Source organism: Populus trichocarpa, chromosome 4 (assembly GCF_000002775.5).
Source record: "Populus trichocarpa isolate Nisqually-1 chromosome 4, P.trichocarpa_v4.1, whole genome shotgun sequence".
NCBI lineage: Eukaryota > Viridiplantae > Streptophyta > Magnoliopsida > Malpighiales > Salicaceae > Populus > Populus trichocarpa.
In genome coordinates this window covers 16,454,752-16,473,152 of record NC_037288.2, presented here as the reverse complement: position 1 = coordinate 16,473,152, position 18,401 = coordinate 16,454,752, and the positions used below count along the sequence as shown (strand labels likewise).

The 18,401-nt window shown below is 35.4% G+C and overlaps 3 protein-coding genes across 5 annotated transcripts; all 3 read left to right on the top strand.

Moving 5' to 3' along the window:
- The first annotated feature begins 1,583 nt into the window (after window positions 1–1,583).
- LOC18097799 (cyclin-dependent kinase inhibitor 7) lies at window positions 1,584–3,526 on the top strand. Of its 2 annotated transcripts, none has more exons than XM_024599291.2 (4): window positions 1,584–1,996; window positions 2,585–2,634; window positions 2,765–2,950; window positions 3,071–3,526. In XM_024599291.2, exons 1-4 carry the CDS (start codon window positions 1,685–1,687, stop codon window positions 3,138–3,140), a joined length of 618 nt encoding a protein of 205 aa, XP_024455059.2. In that variant the 5' UTR covers window positions 1,584–1,684; the 3' UTR covers window positions 3,141–3,526. The 2 variants fall into 2 exon arrangements, with proteins under 2 accessions (XP_024455059.2, XP_006384423.2); XM_006384361.3 differs by having other exon boundaries at window positions 1,585–1,996; window positions 2,762–2,950.
- A 5,852-nt stretch (window positions 3,527–9,378) lies between these two features.
- Window positions 9,379–13,973, top strand: LOC18097797 (uncharacterized). Its single transcript, XM_006384359.3, has 7 exons — window positions 9,379–9,715; window positions 10,488–10,545; window positions 10,805–10,885; window positions 10,977–11,012; window positions 11,132–11,371; window positions 11,455–11,596; window positions 12,940–13,973. The coding sequence occupies exons 1-7, from the start codon at window positions 9,540–9,542 to the stop codon at window positions 13,431–13,433; spliced, it is 1,227 nt and encodes a 408-aa protein (XP_006384421.1). The 5' UTR covers window positions 9,379–9,539; the 3' UTR covers window positions 13,434–13,973.
- A 1,222-nt stretch (window positions 13,974–15,195) lies between these two features.
- On the top strand, window positions 15,196–17,614 carry LOC18097796 (B3 domain-containing protein Os06g0194400). 2 transcript variants are annotated; one of them, XM_024599308.2, is made up of 5 exons: window positions 15,206–15,829; window positions 16,451–16,611; window positions 16,701–16,907; window positions 17,158–17,245; window positions 17,455–17,614. In XM_024599308.2, exons 2-5 carry the CDS (start codon window positions 16,486–16,488, stop codon window positions 17,502–17,504), a joined length of 471 nt encoding a protein of 156 aa, XP_024455076.2. In that variant the 5' UTR covers window positions 15,206–15,829; window positions 16,451–16,485; the 3' UTR covers window positions 17,505–17,614. The 2 variants fall into 2 exon arrangements, with proteins under 2 accessions (XP_006384420.3, XP_024455076.2); XM_006384358.3 differs by lacking the exon at window positions 17,455–17,614 and having other exon boundaries at window positions 15,196–15,829; window positions 17,158–17,448.
- Window positions 17,615–18,401: the final 787 nt, after the last annotated feature.

Here is an 18,401-nt window from a genome sequence, read left to right as displayed (position 1 = left end):
GGTTTAAAAACTAATTATAAAATGATTTATATTTTATAAAATATATGATAAAGAATAAAACCAAAAATATATTTTATGCAAAATAAGCGTGCTCTAATATATATATTCCAATCTTAGTGCTTGAAAACAAATTGATAGGAGCAAAATTGACCTATTCAACAGGATACTCGACAACCTGGTTGTTTAATGAGGGAGAATTGAATTGTTCATGGGAGAGGCTGGCTATTCTATAACTGAATAGCTGCCTGCCATCAAATTTACATGAGCAAATTCAGTTTCAGTACTAATTATAACTACCTGATTCGTACATTAACTGTACAGTATTAAGGCTTGATCAGTCGGTATAAGCTTGTGGGTCTGGCGATAAAGAATTAGGTGAGCTAGACTTATCAGAACCCTCATCTTTAGAGGGTGCATGTTAAAGATGGTGCATGTTAGTGTAATATACCGGTGATAATTGATTTTTAAAATATTTTTTATTTAAAAATATATTTAAATATTATTTAAATAGTATGGAAATATAAAAATAAATTATTTTAAAAAAACTTAATCTCAAACAACTCCTCATAGACCAATAAAGTGTTAATCTAGCGATTAAGGCATTGCTATATCCCTACAAGGGTGAGAACACAGACTCGATCTCTAAGAAGCATAGTTGTTGGGAGGACACAAGTTCGATCTCTAGGAAGCGCAGTTGTTGGAAGAGACAACCACGAATCTCGAACGGAACTAATCTTACTCTTTAAAAAGGATATGAGAATACCCGAATAAAAATAAAAAATAAAAAACAATTTTTCAGATAGATAAGATATACCTGTATCATCATCACAGACATCACTCATTTAAACATGGTTATTAAACTTCATCAGGATTGGTCAAGTGGTTGGATCATAGTTATTTAAGTTTTACCAAATTAAATCAAGTCATCCACGATAATAAATGAAAAAGTTTGATTTCAAAAAATAAATATTCTCGCTCTCTCTCTCTCTCTAGCAAATCCTCATTTGACAACACCAATAAAAGGATATTAATTTAATTTTTTGTTTGCCTCTTTTTCTTCTTTTTTTCAATTTAATTTCTGAGATCACCGGTCAAGGATATTAATTTCAACACCAATAGGTGATTAGATGTGATTGTTAAGAGGGAGGGGAGGAATCGAATTTAATACGTTAATTTATTTAAGTTTGTGAGTATTATGGAAAAAGCTTCAGTAATTTTTTTAAAATTAAAGACCACCGATATAAAACTATGTCGTTTTAAGAGAGATTAGAATTATCTGAGATCACCGGTCAAGGATATGATACAAGTAAGAAGGGCTAGCAGGCTACAAATGCATAAATACATTAACCATATGTAAAAAATAAAAAATAAAAATCCAAAAACTGCACAAATGGCATGGATTTTAACGTGTTAGCAATTCATTGGTCAACAAAAGAATCTCTCAACAGCGAGATCTCCCTAAAGGATCCCGATGTTGTTTCCTAATCACCGTCAATGTAATCAGGACCAAGTCAAAAGGGGACATTTAAAAAAACAAATCTCACCCGTCAATTATATCAACGGCTTTCCTTCATTCAGTGCCTCCGTTTTTAACTCTCTTCACTTCACGCTCTCTCCACCCTTCAGAAACCAGAATCAAAGCACACAAAAACTCAAAATTAAAGTAAAACTTAAAAAAGAAAAGATGGGAGAGAGCGCGAGAAATAGTACGCGGGTAGCAGAAACTGAGATTCCGGAATCCTCGATCACAAGTTTCTCAAAGAAAATGAATTTTGATTTCGAAGAGTTTAACTCACCTTCGTTGAATTTGAAGCTCCAACCTCATCGTTGCGCCGATATGTCGCCGCAGAAAGTGGTTCCACCGGGAAATTCTTCGAATCCCAGTGGCGTTCTAACCGGATTTTCCAGCTGCGGCGACTCTCCAGTACTTTCCTGCTGCTCCAGCAATGCACCGGTCCAGGTTGTGAAGGATAGCTTGAGGTTTCTAGATCTAGAGGTGAATTTGAAGTTCAAAACTTAGAAGTTGGCTAAATTTTGGTCATGTTTTGTTTCTGTTTGTTCGCAGAGAAAATAGAGGAAAAAATAAACAAGCATTTGAGATGCTTCTGGAATCTTCATGCGAGTTTAAAACTCTTCTCAGTTTGCGTAAACTTTCCTTTGTTTTCTCAGTGAACAAACAGAGGCGTTCGTTCAGATTCTATCATGGAATTTAAGTTTTGCAGTGTGTTGCAGCTTGTTTTGTGAGGAAAGAAAGAAAAACAACCGGGAAGTTTTAGATTTTGACAAGCTTTATGAATATGAAGTTTTTCTCAGTCCACGCAGGTTTTTCTCACTTATCAAACAAAGACATACAAAATTTGTGACGTGGTTTGATTTTACAGTTTGTTACAGTTTGTTTGCCGAGAAAACGAAGGGAACAGGATTTCACACTCTCTCTTTCAAAATTAAATAAGTTTTGTTTGTTCGTGGTCGTTACTATTTTTTCCTTTATTCTTTAAATTTCAGTTTCAGTTTCTCGTGTTTAAATAAGAGTACCTAGCATTAATTAGCAGTAATAATTATGAAATCTTATTTATATTTGCAGGCGAAGAGTCCCGAAACGGAAAGCTCAACGTGCAATGACAGGAAATTCAGGTTCAAATAATTTATAATCTATCACCTTCGCTTCATTAATTAATATTCCTTTATGGTCTCAGAAAACGAAACCGTCCTTAACCTCTTCATTTCTCCAAACTAAAAATCACCCTCCCTTGCTTGGCAGCAGAGAAACCACTCCTTCAAGCGAGTTTCACGGCAGCAGTACCGATCACATGGACACACCGGCAGCTATAGAGAAGAAGGAAAGTCTTCGCCCGAGAGATTCACCGGCGGTGAAAATGCCGAGTCAGGCGGAGATCGACGCGTTTTTCACGGGGGCAGAGAGAGAGGAGCAGAGAAGATTTGCGGAGAAGTAAGTGGTCCTATTGTGCAGTGTGGCAGTTACTTTTTATGTGGTGTGGCGTGGGATAAGGAGCGTGGAGAGAACGGAAGAGTAACTAACTGCTAACAAACTTGTATTCGAGATTTGCAGGTACAACTATGATGTTGTGATGGATTTGCCAATGGAGGGTCGCTACCAGTGGATTTGCTTGAAGCCATAGAGGATCGATAAGGGAGTTACAGGGGTAGTAGCCTTCGTCTAGCACGTGACCATTGAAATTGCCAATTTCAGGGAAGGTTGTCTGGTTTGCTGCTGTACAGTTTCTTTTTTCTTTCGTGGAGGTCTCGCATTATTTATATAATATCTGACGCCCGATACTATACATTGATCGAAACGAGGTTCTTGAATAAAATTCCCAGGACTTTGAGTGGCGGGCGGGTACGGTAGCAATTCTGGCGGTTGTTTTTTGGACTTGCAGGCATGGGATGGGTTTTATTTTGTTCTTGTATTGGGGAAAAAGTATTTTTTTGTTTGAGCTTTAGGCTTGGCTGTTTATGGATGTTCTCTTTTTTGTTAGTTTTTTCAGAGAAGGCTTTTTTTTTTTTATCGTTACCTCCATGTCCCTTTTCTGCTTAATCTTGGAATATTATCTGAAATATCAGGCCATGATCGATGATTTCTTCTGCAAACATGTATATATCTTGGAGGGTTTTTTTTTTTTTTTGAAATTAGAACCTCGGCTAAAAGACTTTATTAATTTAAATGAAAACAAAAAGAAAAGGGTTTCTAATTCTGGACTTTTCTTTGTAAAACCGTTCCTGCATTGAGGTCATCTCGAGCTAGAAATGAAGCTTAATTTCTGAGATAAAATAGCTAGAAATTCGAGATATCATCCATCCATCCATCCATACATGCATATACGAGAGGCTGGAGCAGAGACGTGCACGCACGCATGAGGGGCGAAAATGGTAAATTTGGAGGCTTATCATGTTCTTCTAATCAATTATTAATTTGTTTGCTTCGCGGTGGAAACATGCTTCTGGGGATCGGATACGTTGTGATATATTGTCCCTCGGAGAGCTGACATTATTGGCTGTATTGTACTGGTGAGAGCATAACAGATATTTCTTGCCCATGAACCCAGCTTTACAGGATAGAAGATCTTCACCGTTTAAAAGAAAGCACGGCAGCATCTTCCCATAGAAGGGTAAAAAATCGTTATCGAGATAACCGAGCAGATCAGGATAGCAAGCACAGAGCTCGCCGGAGGAGGGAAGGAAACAATTAGAGAAACTAGCTAGACTGGCGGTGCATTGCACGTTGGCTAGCTAGCTAGCTGATTAATGGCATTGACAACGACATACAAGTGGCAAGATCATATATAGCGAGCCACATGTTCATAAATTTGGAAAAAGACGATTGAAAGAAAGAGGCCAGAACGTGCAGTGTGCTTGCCATGTATTATAGCTTGGTGGCTGGCTTTGGATCTGATGAGCCACTCATTTAATTGCTATTTGCAATAAATTAAAAAAAAAACAAACAAACAGATATGGCCTTGTGGAGGGTGGCGGTGGGGTACAGAATGCATTGCTTGTTAACGAGAGATCAGTGGTCTCTTTCGATATTTTTTATTTTTTTAATTTTGATATTAGTAAATCAAAATAATCTAAAAATACTAAAAAATATTAATTTTAATTAAATTAAATTAAATTTTTTCAGTGTTTTTAAAATGCAAAAACAGTACCTATATCCTCTTTGTAAATTAAATCTCTCCTTGTGTATGAAGTAAGAGTAACAAATATTCTATTCACCCATCATCTTTACAGGTATCTTTTTGGTCAACTTGGAGAAAGGTTCCCTCGCCCTCTCCCTCTCCCTCGTGTTTTTGTATTTAAATTTGTTTACCCTCCTTTTTTTTCACTCCTTCAAGTTTTTAAAGTGAAGTGTTAGCGTGATCAGTCACACACAGATTTATCTTCATTACTGTGTGTTTCAAACATACTTAGATTGTTAGATTGGTGTCCCAGCGAAAAACAAATTATTAAAATAAAAATATGCGAGATTGATTCGTGCTAATTTAGATTAATTTGTAAAATTCATGACTTGGATTATAAGACCATGATAACGCTATATAAAGCAAATCAAAATAAATTATGAAGTTCAATTCCTAATTAATTCAGTATTGAAGAATGAAATAAAAAAAAAACAAAAAAAATCAACCTGAATTAACCTGTCAAACTCATGACCCGAGTCATGAGATTGGATATCCTCGTAGAAGGTAAAAAAAAGAAGTATGAGACCTAATTTTCAACAAATCCTTTGTTGAAGGGTGAAATTAAAGAAAAAATTAATCTAAAATCAAGACATAATAAAATAACTTGAGTTTACTTGGGTTAACCTGTAAAATATATAATCTGAGTCATAAGATTATTATAACTTCATAGAAAGAAAACCAAAAAATATCATAAAATCTAATTCTTAATCAACTCAATATTGAAGGATAAAATTGAAAAAAAAACAATTAAAAAATACAAAAAAAAACTCGAGTCAATTGGGTTAACTTGACAAACCCACGACTAAAGTCATGAGACCGTGATAACCTCATAGAAAACAAACCAAAGTAAAGTTTATTTATCAATCAACTCAATACTGAAGGATAAAATTGAAAAAAAATAATTAAAAAAGACAAAAAAAACTTAAGTCAACCATATATAAAGTAAATCATAATAAAATATAAAGTCAAATCTCGAATAAATTAAATGTTGAAGTATGAAATTAGAAAAAAAAAACATAAATTTAGAAAAAGCCAATAAAACTAAAAAACAATAGTATGATATTGCAAGGTAGAGCATAGTAAAAGCTCTTGTATTATTAACATGATCTCAAGACCATATCCCTTTCCTCACAAAATTTGACGAGGGTGTCTAGTATTTAGAATCTGTTTGGTATTATGGTAGTAGTTGTTTTTAAAAGTGCTTTTCGCTTGAAAATGCATATAAATAATATTTTTTTATTTTTTAAATTTATTTTTAATATTAACACTTGAAAATATAAAAAATATATTTTAAAGATAAAAAATAATTTTAGAGCCAAATTGTCCGATTTGAAGTAAGAAGCAAGGTAGTCAATTCCGTTCCGTTTCGTCCGGAATGACCGAAACATTCCATACCAATTCAAAAAACAAAACAAATTTTATCTCATTTTAAATCTCGGTCCGTTCCGGATTTTTCGGTTAAATTCCACCCGGAACGTTCCGCTTTCATTCCACATGTTCCGTTCCGCTATTGAAAAGCTATTGAATCTAATTGAACCTTGTTCAATTTAATTAATTAAACCACCCAAGTATAAAAAGCTCTTTTTCATTACTATTTTCAATAACAATGATATTAATAATAATATTGAAAATTATTATTACTATTTTCATTAACAATGATATTAATTTTTTAAAATTAGATTTATCACTAATATATATGGTTTATATTCATGTTGTTTTTTTTCATGTTTATACTTTGTAGGAATTTGAGCAAAATAAGGGATGTTTTAGATTCCATTAGTCTTGATAACATTGACCTAACTTTATATTTAAAATATTTGTGTTAAAACATTTTACTTTCATAATATTTTGATATTTTGTTTAAGTTGAATTACTTTAAGTTAAAGATCTATTTAATCTTGACTATTTAGAAATATTTTAAATTTTGAAATTATATTTGTTTGACATTGTGTTTGTATTGCATAATTTATAATTAATTTATATTGAATTTAAATTATATTTATATAAACAGTACAACCCAAAACGACAAATCGAAACACACTCAAAATGAAATATTTGAATTGAAAAAATAAAATTTCTATGAAAACGGAATTGACAGGTAAAAAGTTGACAATTATTGGGTCAATCTGTTGGATGACATGTCCTTGCTGTGTATCCTTTGATTAGATCATTCAAAATTCAGTTAACAACATTGTACCAGTTTTGAAGCTAAAAAAAAAAAAAATAAGTTTTTTTAATAGTAAGAAAGATGTTTTGAACAAAGACAAATGGCGTTTTTATTTGAACACGCTATCCATAATCACGTTTCTATATAAAGAAACGATTCATAATCGCGTTTCTATTTCCAGCGATGATTTCTAACAACACTACGATCGTAACCGGTTTTACTTTGGTACATGCTCGTGGGTTTTTCCTTTTTCTTACTTCTGCTTCGTGGGCTCGCTTGCTGAGCTCATAGAACTAGATCTTCTAAACAAAGTGTTACACTGGTGATGGCTAATCTAGCACTCTCCTAGCTATATCTCGCTTGCACCAACCTTTGCTTGTTCTGCTTCTTCTTCCTTCGCCTCATGTAGCTCTTCATGATCGATCAGCCATTTGAGCAAGTGACTTGGCCTCACCAGCTGCTTCCGCTTCTTGCTGCAGTTGCTTGGGATATCTCAGCCTTTTTTTCTCTGGCTTCTTTCTCTTAATTTCACCTGAACCAGGGCTGTGATCTGACCTAGTTTTGTCCAGTTCAGCCTCATGAAGAGAAGCAACTGTACGTTACTGATCGAGGTCATTCCTTTTTGTAACGATATGGCAGCCACCTTCTGGCAATAATAGTAATATTCCACGTACGTAGCCATTTGATGTAACGATGGGTTGTCAATGATTCATTGAAAGAAAGAAAGAAAAAACGAGATTGGTATTAGAGATTACTAACCATGTTATTTTTCTAAAATATTCCATCAATTTTATCAAAAAAAGGGGGGAAGTACACACCAGTCAAGGCGTGATTGCTGATATTATTTTACTGGGCTTCGCCTTTTCACTGTTTTAAGTAAGTTTCAGCTTGCACTATCAGAGGCATGTGCCTTACAAATCCTAAATAAACACACGATCTTGCAACCTGAATAGCAGTTTTACAGATTATAGTTTAATTTCATCAAGATGACTTGCAAGAAACAAACGCACGCACTTCTGTATATATATTTAGGATAACACTGAGGTGGAAAAAAAGTAGTTGAACTGGATTCAGAGACTAAAATCACAGAAAGAAAAGAACATGAAATTAGTGATCATTGCCCTCCTCCATATAACATATAAATTTCGAGTTCTTTTCTTTTTGTTTGGTCATAGCTACATTTTCAGTTTTGGAATACCAGTGCGTTTTGCCTTTAGCCCCCCCTCCATGTATACACAGCCATGTTGAAACGGACTTACTGCTCCTCCATCGGTTGGGTTCTCAAGATTGCCGGCTTGTGCTTAGTTGACCCGTTAAAAATGGAGGGAGAATCAGAAACACCGCGACTGGTTCCACTTGGTGGTGAGACTCGTAAGCACCGTTGAAATGGTCCTACGATGACCTAAACCCAAATATATATATATATATATATATATATATATATATATATATATATATATATATATAATATTTGATGTTTTTGTAGTGGGTTTCCAACTTGGACACCAGCGTGACGTTTACTAGAAAATTTAAGAATAAAAACACGCATTATTAATTGGATTTCCTTGTAGTTAGTCTTCTAATTAATAAGAAGTTAACCTTCATTTTCTTGACTCGTTAAGAGGAAAACGACTCATCTCCTACCTGTATTTCTTTAGACAAGACAGTTCTGCGCCATTGACAATAACTCGGGAACATAACATGAGATTTACGTAGATGATGAGAGAGGCACCACCTTTCTCATGCACACCAACCAAAATAATAAAATAAAATAAAATGAATAGTTGATTTTCAGTTGCTCCACCAAACTATTTGAGAAAGGTTTGACTTCACGGGCCATGGACTGTTCAAATTCAAGGATTCAAAGCACCTGCTTCCATGAATTTCACCCGAGTTTACGACTTTTTTTTCCCTCGAAAATACAAGTTTTTAAAAAATTATAAATTATAATTTTTATTTTAAAAAAGAATTTTTAATGAGATCTATGTAAAATTGTGTATTAATTAACCAAATATTTTTAATAAATATTTAAAAATATAGTGGATTATATGTTTTAGTCGTGTTTTACTTGAAAAATTATTAAATTTATAACTTTTAGTATTTTTTTTCATGATTTTCTTATGACATTATTAAAAATAAAATAAAAAGTTTTAATTAAAAATTATTTTAATATATTTTAAAATAAAAAATACTTTTCATTGAAATACGAAACACAAATTTAAAAATATAATTAAAACAAAATACAATTTTAACTACTCTTGCCATGATACCAAACAAACATTCGTCATGGAAAAGCTAAAATCTAAATGGGTTGGAGAATATTAATTTGCATTAAAATTGAAAAGAAGAAAGTTAAAGAAAACTTCTCTCACCAACTTTGATACGACATCGTGTTTGGTCAACAGGCATTGCGCTGGGAGTAACAAACTTATCCGGAACGGGCTTGTGCCTGTTAAATCTAACGTGGCAAAAAAATCAAGAAATCATAATTGGATAAAAAAAAAGAAAGGGAAAATTGTTTTAAAAAAGGACGCCCTCATAAGCTAAGAAATAATTATTTCACCTAAAAAATCACAACCACACGCAATCCTCTTGTTTTTGTTTTCTTTCTTAGAGTTCAACTCTCCGCCAAAGAGAAGAGGAGAAGAAGTCTTGTAGGATTTGAAGAAGCAGCAGTAATGTTTGGTGGCGGTGGCGGTAGTGTTTATTGGGGAAGGAAAGAAGGTGAATCGAAAGGAATTGTGGTCATATTCGCATGGAATTCGATTCCTGAGGAACACTTGAATAGTTACTTGGATTTGTATTCCTCTCTTGGTTGGAATTCCCTCGTTTCTCATGCCGATTTCCTCTCCGCGTTAGTCTTTCTTTCTTTGCCACTGTTTGGTTGCTGAGAAAATCAATTTTTATAAGTTTTTTTTTTTTTGATAATTTTATAGTGTCTTACTGATTATAGTGACAAAATTAGTTCAGCGTTGTAGATTTTTAGTGAAATAAATACCTAAATAATTTCATTTTGTTTTTAATTGCTGTGATATTCCAAAGCTTTTGAGTAGCCAAACAGAGCATTTAGGGTTTTCTAATCAACTTAATAATGTCCAATTATGTGCGGATTCTAGTGTTGAATGGTGAAATTTGATTTAATTTGCGATTGGAGAAAGAAAAACGTGCATGTATTTTGGTAATTCTGTGATAATTGCATTCATGACGACTTATATAGGAGGATGAAGGCCAAAAAGTAGGTTGGTTAAGGGTAAGAAAGGAAAAATCTTTGTTAGATTGCGAAATAAGGTTTGTATTAGAGAGAACTGAATGACTATATGTTGTTGTTCTTCTTCTTCTTGTTGTTTTCATTTGAATGGCTATATGTTATTAAATGGAATGAGTATTGTGTCTGGCTCATTCTATGGATCTCTTTTTGTGTACCATGATTGAAGGGACAAGCTCAATCAACTCTTTTATATGAAATCATTTGCTCAAACTCAAATGCAAATGCAGTGATGCTAAATTTTTTTGTGTTTGTTGGGTTGTGTTGGGAGAGGGGCTGGGGAGTTGAAGATGGTTGGATTAATTGTTTTCTCCATAATGTTGAACTTGATGTGTGTTTGTTGCTGGCTAATGATCTACAGATTTTATCCTGAAAGGGCTTTGTCACTGGCATATATTCTCCTCAATGAGCTTGTTGAGGTCAGTTACTTAAACTTTTACTAATTTTCAATTGTTTGATTAGATTTAGATCAACATCCTAAAGTATATTATTATGGAGTTCCAATGTGTGGGAGTGACTATGTTTGTGGGGTCCATATTGGTCAAAATTATGCCAATGAAATTATTTATCCCCTTTGCCATTACTGTGACAGCAGTGAAATAGAGCATCTATTAGTTTGGAACTTTTTATGTTTTTCATAATACATAGAGTAATTACCTACTTTTTTTTGGTATGCAGGATCTAAGGGTTAGACCATGTCCAATTGTATTTGTTGCATTTTCTGGGGGTCCAAAAGCTTGCATGTACAAGGTTTTTCAGGTAATTTTAGTGAAATTTTAAGATACTGATTTGTATTTTTCCCCTTTCTCCAACACTGACAGTAGAAGTAATTTTACCGTACTTAATGCAGATTATTCAAGGAACATGTGAAGGTCATCTTAATATGGTACGCATTGTCTTTCTTCTATTTCTTATATGATATATTCTTTCACCTTCATGGTTCTATTTAATTGAAAGTTTTGATTTTTTTTTTAATTTTCTTTCTATTTGTTTTATTCCGTGAAGGATGAAAGTAGATTGGTGAAGAATTGCATTTCCGGGCATATCTATGACTCTTGCCCCATAGATTTTACAAGTGATTTGGGTGCCCGATTTGCTCTACACCCTGCAATTCAAAGAATGCCTGGTCCATCAAAATTTGTGTCTTGGGTTGCTAAAGGCCTTGCTTCTGGACTAGATGGTTTATACCTTACGAGGTTTGAGTCCCAGCGTGCTGAGTATTGGCAGACTCTGTATTCTTCAATTGTAAGTTCTAACTGGCCTTCAGCTCCCCTAAAGTTGTCTGTCTTTCTCAATCATTATATTTAACTTTCATTTCTCTTCTATAGGACATGGGTGCTCCATATCTAATTTTATGCTCAGAGAATGATAACCTCGCACCGTATAATGTTATCTCCAAATTTGCTCAACGATTACAAGATCAAGGGGGAGATGTTAAGCTTGTAAAGTGGAATCATTCACCTCACATAGGTTTGTTTCAGACCCATTCTTTTGTATTTTGTTAATACAGTTTGCAATGGTTTTGAATGCTATTAATGGTTAAAGTGCCTTACTGAAATATAAGAATCTTTTATGTGCGGGTTTTGATTATGAGCCACTATGGTAATCAAGTAAATACAACCAAAATTTAAGCGCTAATGTGCTTGTTAGCGGATAAGTTGAATACCTTCTCTTTTGTTGATACTGATTGGGTGAGTGCTTGAAAGTTGAGAGTTGACCTTTTTTCTCATTATTGAACCTTATTACATTTGATAAACCGTAGTCATCATACCTATTTGGTGCTTGTAGTCATGAGCAATGGAAATTTTGTATTGTTCCATCTATATTGTCAAGAAAGAACATTAGTTTCCTGCTGTCATGGGCAGGAGGAAATCCTTCTACCCAATGCATGATAGTCTCTCAAGCCACCTTGTGTGGATAGCATTAATTGCTTTATAATTCATAATCAATACAAATCTTCTGTTTGATCACTAATCTTTTGTCTAAAACGAAAGTTGCCCTTTTATTATATATTAATGAAATTGATCCAGAAAATAGATAGTCTTTGCATATTAGCACTTTATTAATGGCATGGATTCGCCAAATATGGGCACTGACACTAATTGGCCTTTGGTCCACTAGTAGTGGCTTCCTGTAAAAGCCAGAGGCGATGGGTTCAGCTCTTAGTGAGAAAGCTGAGCTTCTAGATGATAGTAATACAGGCACTTATCATCATTCATGTTACGTATGACATTACTTGATGTTCACTCTGTAAGGTAAGGAATGAAAGGCAGTATTATTTCTTGGGACTAAGCATTGACGAGATCTGAAATCCTACCATTATGATCTTTGTTGCATCTTGTCTCCTTTCATATGCGGGATGCACATGGAGATTTAATCTCAGAAAAACTGTGAATAGTACCTTAAAATGCTTCCAAGAGAAAGTTGGATGAATAAGGAAATTCAAATCTTATGTTTGTCTAGTTCTTTGAATAGGGAGAAGACCATAATGGCCTCTTCAAATCTGAGTATCTTTGCTTGCAGATTTGCAGATTTATGGTTTACAGTTGGATCAATGATTGCAGTAATCATTTCCAATGGACATGTTCAGCCAATAGTGTCTGTATGTTGTGGGTTTCTTACTGTTTACCAACCATGAAAATGAGAAGGAGAGCAAAGGATAAAGTTATACAGCTCAAATCCCATTAGTTGACAAGTTACTGGACTACTTTTGTTGCTTGGAATTGAGTTTCTATCTTACTTCTAACTGTTCTATTTGCAGCATGTCTCTTACATGTTAAGACCGGACTAATTCCATCCACTTGGCATTTCAGGTCATTACCAGCACAATCCAATCCAGTACAGGGCTGCGGTGACCAATTTGCTTGACAAGGCACCTTCAGTTTATTATCGAAGAATCCAACAACTCAGAGAAGGAATTGGCCTGGACAGCATGCATGATGAGATGTCCGAATTAATATGTGACCTTCAGAAAGCTGCTGTTAACTCAAACCAAAGCTTAAGAAGAGTTGCTGTTGAGCCAGGTGACCACTTCTTTGTCCCCAGTTCAGCAGAATATTACAATAGCAGGGAGTCGGGACCCCTCCAAGATGAAAGGAAAGAAAGATCAATTTATCTGCCAAACCCTCCAAGTATTAGCGCTCACAGTGTACTTGGCCAAATCCTCTTTGATGCATGTGTCCCGAAGAATGTTGAAGGTTGGGATATTAGATTTTCCGGTTGTCTGAATGGGCAGCCAATAGCTTCTGCTCAGAGGAGACACTCGCCTTTTCATGGTATCAAATTCACTCGTCGCTCAAGATTATGATGCTGTCTGGACTGGAGACACAGCGAAATCCTGCCATTGGCTTTCCATGCATCCATCAAAAGTTTGTAGGAGATTTTGAGCAAGCTGTCTTTATGCTGGAGATGTAATGCTGGAAACTAAGCGATGAAGTAGAGGTCTTTTGACATTTTGCAGGACAACTGTCTTGGATATCTTTGCTCTAGCTTCTGGGCCATTCCTGTGGCATGATAGTGTACAGGTAGAAATATTATGCGTGCAGTGGAGTGCTTGTGACAGAGCTGCTTGATATGTGTTGCTAGGAAATTTTAATGTATGATTGGCTGGTCTGTGATATGCTTGTGAGAAGAAAACAAAAGAAGTTTATGGTTGTATTTATAGCTGAGGGTCTGGGCTTCTGATTAAACTTTCTGCTCTATGACCTGTGATTTGACGAGGAGTTAGCAGCACAAGATGTATAGTAGTTTATGCACACACTCTATGGCAACGTGTATCTAGAGCCAATTGTGATTATTGAAAATGTATGTTCAATAAATTATCAAGATTCAGGCAGGAGTTTTTTTATCTGAGCAGTGAGTTCTCTGTACTCGGTTTTTTCATTTTTGTTTGTTTAGATTTTGCTATGCACTGATTTCTGCTCGTTCACATCCTTGAGTTTCTGTGGCCAATGCTCGCTCACAACTGTTTCACTCTCGTAATCCAACATCTTGATAGAGAATTTGACGTTATTTTGTAGTTAGAAACTATACTCTAAAAAGCAAAGATTTCCAACAACAGATTAATTATACTTAATCCTAAGTGCATACATGTGTATGTATTTTATGTATACAACAAATAGAGTTGTTCAGAGATGTATGGTCCTTGGAGCAATCAGCAATGCATTAGCAGCAGATAAACTTATGAAGACGGTTAGGTCAACCTGAGCCTCTTCTTGTCTCCATGCAAGAAAATATGCGTATAGACATCCATCAATCTTGTCTGCAGCCAGCAAGGTAAGAGCCGTCTGCAGCAAATACAATTTTATTATAGAGAAAAACGTAATCCATCGTTTTTGATGAGTTCAGAGCGTTGATTTTGAAACCAGTGATTTGAATTTTGTTATAGAGAAAAGAATAGTACTAGTTTTTTTTTAAGAGAATTCTAATCACCTACTAATTTGGTGAAATAAAATCCCAATTCTTCAAATTTGAGGGGATTTTAGTATGAATTTAAAATCTAAACGTCTAACAATTTTCCAGTTCGAACTAGCAAGGGGCTAGTGTGCTTGTTTTGCCGGTTGAGCCACCATTCTGCATTAAATGCCCTTTCGACATTAATTCATAGACTAATGACCGAGACTAATCCTCGAGAGCAACAGCGCTGTCTATCTTTACTGGCAACTACGATGTGTTTGGCGTTTTTCCCAGGAAAACCAAAGACAATGCCATGATTACATACACTGAATTTTCCAGTCTGCAGTCGAATTCCTAATTGGTTATCTACGATACATTATTGTAATTTACAATTGCTTACATACACTGAATTTGCTGTTAATGATGTCTTAGTCTTTATAGATTAAGTTATTTCAGAGAGAAAGACAAATCACAGAAAATGCCACCCTTCAATCACTTTTCAAGGAAGTGACTCGTACTTGGCTGCCACTAATTCTACTGATTTGGAAGTGCACCGCGCAGACAGCCAAATTCTTAAAAACCAGGCCTGTCTCGTGGTTCATTCAGCACCCTGATTGGCCAAGCAAGGAGCTTACGAGCTCAAAAATGTGAAGGATCAAATCCTGAACTAAATAAAATAATAAACAATGAACATTAATTAATCGGATCAATTATTGTTGCAAGTAAGAGAAGAAAAGTTGATGCTCCGTTCTATAAAGGAAAAGGAAAGCAAAAAAACACAAGCTTTTCCCTCCTTTAGATTTCTTCCTTGACTTGCCCTCAAATGTGCTAAACAACTTTAGATTTAAATCTTAAGCTCAATTCAAACGTCGCATGAGAGTACAGAATATTTAAGAGAGAGAGAGACTTGACCGGTGGGAGCAGTAAATGGAATTTTGCTGCTAAAAGAAATAAATTTAAGATTCCATTTTCAATCCCACCCTTGTGTGGCCTAAAATGGAGCACCGTCTTGATAAACAGTGAGCTAGCAATATCCAGGCACCTTCATCCTTGCCAACCTCCTTCCCGGCCCTGATCCTAGCTAAGCTCACTTATTTCTCTTGTCCATTCTGTTCTCTGTCTATACATATGCACCATGTTTACATGTGTACGAATGTGTGCGTGCAGTAGTACAGTAATTATAACAAAAAAGAAAGAAGACGCAAGGAAGTGAGGAGTTTGTGCTAGAGATGATGAGGGTTGGTCAAACAAAAGAATGAGAAGCAGATCATCATGCTAGACAAGAAAGTAAAGAAAAGATTTTTGCAGGTACCTTTTTTTTATGAATGTTGGTTCTAGTCATGCTGTGATTTCTTCAATCTTTGATATTTAATTTGGGGGCACTTTCTTCTGTGTTTTTGAAAAAGGTAAAAACGTTGTCTTTTAAGACCTCCAGTCAAATCCTTCTGAATCATGGCCAGATTCCGGTAGAAACTGTAGGGATTTAAGGAAAAGTGCTCAAGATTTAAGAAAATAGGACCGTATATGACAACGCCTAGCCATCTTGCAGCGATACTGAAAATCTTGCCCAATTTTCCTTTTTTCCAGCAGTAGCCAAAACCCAAAAGTCCATTGCTAATTTTCTCCTGTTGTATTATGTGGACAATTTAATTGCCTTGTATATGGTGTCTCTAATCAAGGTTTTCTTGATAAATATCCTGTCATAAATTAGATGTCACCATCAGTCTTTGATTGATTGAAATTTGTGAACTAATAGAGTTAAATCATGTTAACTGATCATGATCAGGTAGTTTCCATCACTTAAAGGAATTTCACTCCCAAGTAATTTTGGGCCAGTGGATTTATTTTATCATGTTCTTATCACTACTCGCTCATTTTCCTGCATACAAGATCTTTGTAAAAGTTCTGCCTTTCTTTATCTTGTTACAGTCATAAACGAAAGACGGCTATGCTTAGTCACATAAATGATCTCGCGGGAAAAAAATTATGTCATGGAGAGAGCTGAAGAGATCCAAGCCTATCTCGGAAACAAATTCCTTACCTGTGTCAAGCCCATGCTCCCATCTCATGTTTCTGGGGGATTTTGGCTGGTAGATTCTTATTTCCACGTTCATATTGGATCTTGACAAAATATCAGGACTCTTGACATACCTTCTTTTCTCTTTATGGTTTGATTAAGGGTTTACCAAGAAAGTTTTATCATCTGCATTTGCCAAATCATGATGCCATAATCATTTTGGTGGATGAAACTGAAAAGGAGTATCAAGTAGTATATATCGCAGAAAGGACTGGGTTAAGTGGAGGGTGGAGAGGGTTTTCAATCGAACACAGATTACTTGAGCAAGATGCTTTGGTTTTCCAGCTGATCGAACCCGACAAACTTAAGGTCACCTTTTTAAACTTGTTCATTTTTATTCCTGGTTTGATAATTATGAAGAAAGTTAACTACCTAAGCATTGGCTTCAATACAACTATTCTGTTAAGCAACATGTGTTAGTCTGCAAAAACTAAAGTAAAAATGTTGGATCATAGCCATTGTAGCCATGGAAGCTCAGCTTTGTTATTGAAATTATTTTTTTTGTCAAATGATGGAGATTTGGTACTCACTATCCCAGCTTCTTCTCTCACATCTACAGATCTACATTGTCAGAGCAAATCGATTATCTGAAACCGATGGTGCTCTTGGCCTTATGCATTTATCCCATGCAAAACGAACAGATTTTGGTAAGCAGCGTGCTTCTCGGTCAGCCAGGATGCTTCCGTTATCATTAAAAATGCTGGCAAAAATAGATATTTGCTTGTCTTTAGGCTGTCTTCAGTTTTGTCCTCTGAATCATTCAAACAAAGGACAAATAGATGGAAGCTCTGCAGTTGTTTTCTCTAATCTTATCTACCAACGTTGTTTCTCTTGAACTTTTCAAATGATCATGCAGGACAAAACGTCCCTGAAGCCTTTTCCGATGGCAGTTCACCGATAGATTAACGAGGAATCCCTGATGTTAACAGATACTAATCTCTGTCCCTCAGTAAATCAATCTGTGTATGACAGTAGCTCAGATTTTTTAGAAGATAAATACAGTTTCTTTCCAGTTAGCTCAGGAGTAGGACCATAAATGCTGTTTGCTAGTAATTAATAATCCATCTTTACGTACCAGCACCATTGACTATTTACGCAGTAAATTTGGCAATATCAACAAGACGATCACGAGAGAGAGAAAGGCACATGAAAGGCCTTCCTCCACATATGCAATGAATCACTGTGAAGATAACTTGCGAACAATTTCAAATTGTATTACAGGGGAAGCGTCAAGATTGTGAACTTCCCGGTTTCCATCCACTCATGACCTTTCCGGCTACATCCACTTGTGACCACTGACCCCTGTGCTTAATTTTTTCATGGTGAAAATTGTGTTAGTCACAGCTAATGAACTGAGATTACAAGTTAACGTTGGGATCCAGGAAAGAGTTGTTTTATGAAGGGATTACAATTCACAGCACAACCATTGTGAGCAGGCCGACCACTCACGGGCTCATGCTCCGGCCAGAAACCCTAACCCGTGATCCATAATCAAACCCAGATAAGCCACGTCTACATGTTGAAGATATTCAATCCCAATATTTCATTCTACTCATTATTACATTTTTTATTTTATTTTTTCTATCTTTCGAAACCATCGAAGTAAATTAAGCACTGACACAACCTCCAATTAGATTCAACCCTTCATTAACACTGCTTATTTTCAGAACTGAGGCATTTTATCCATCGAATCACCCCAGCAAAATAGTCCGGCATCATTCTTGAGTTGTGTGAAGATTGCATTTTTTTTATTTTATGAACACGCATATTGTTGAGACTCTCTTGTCAAGGAACCAACTCGAT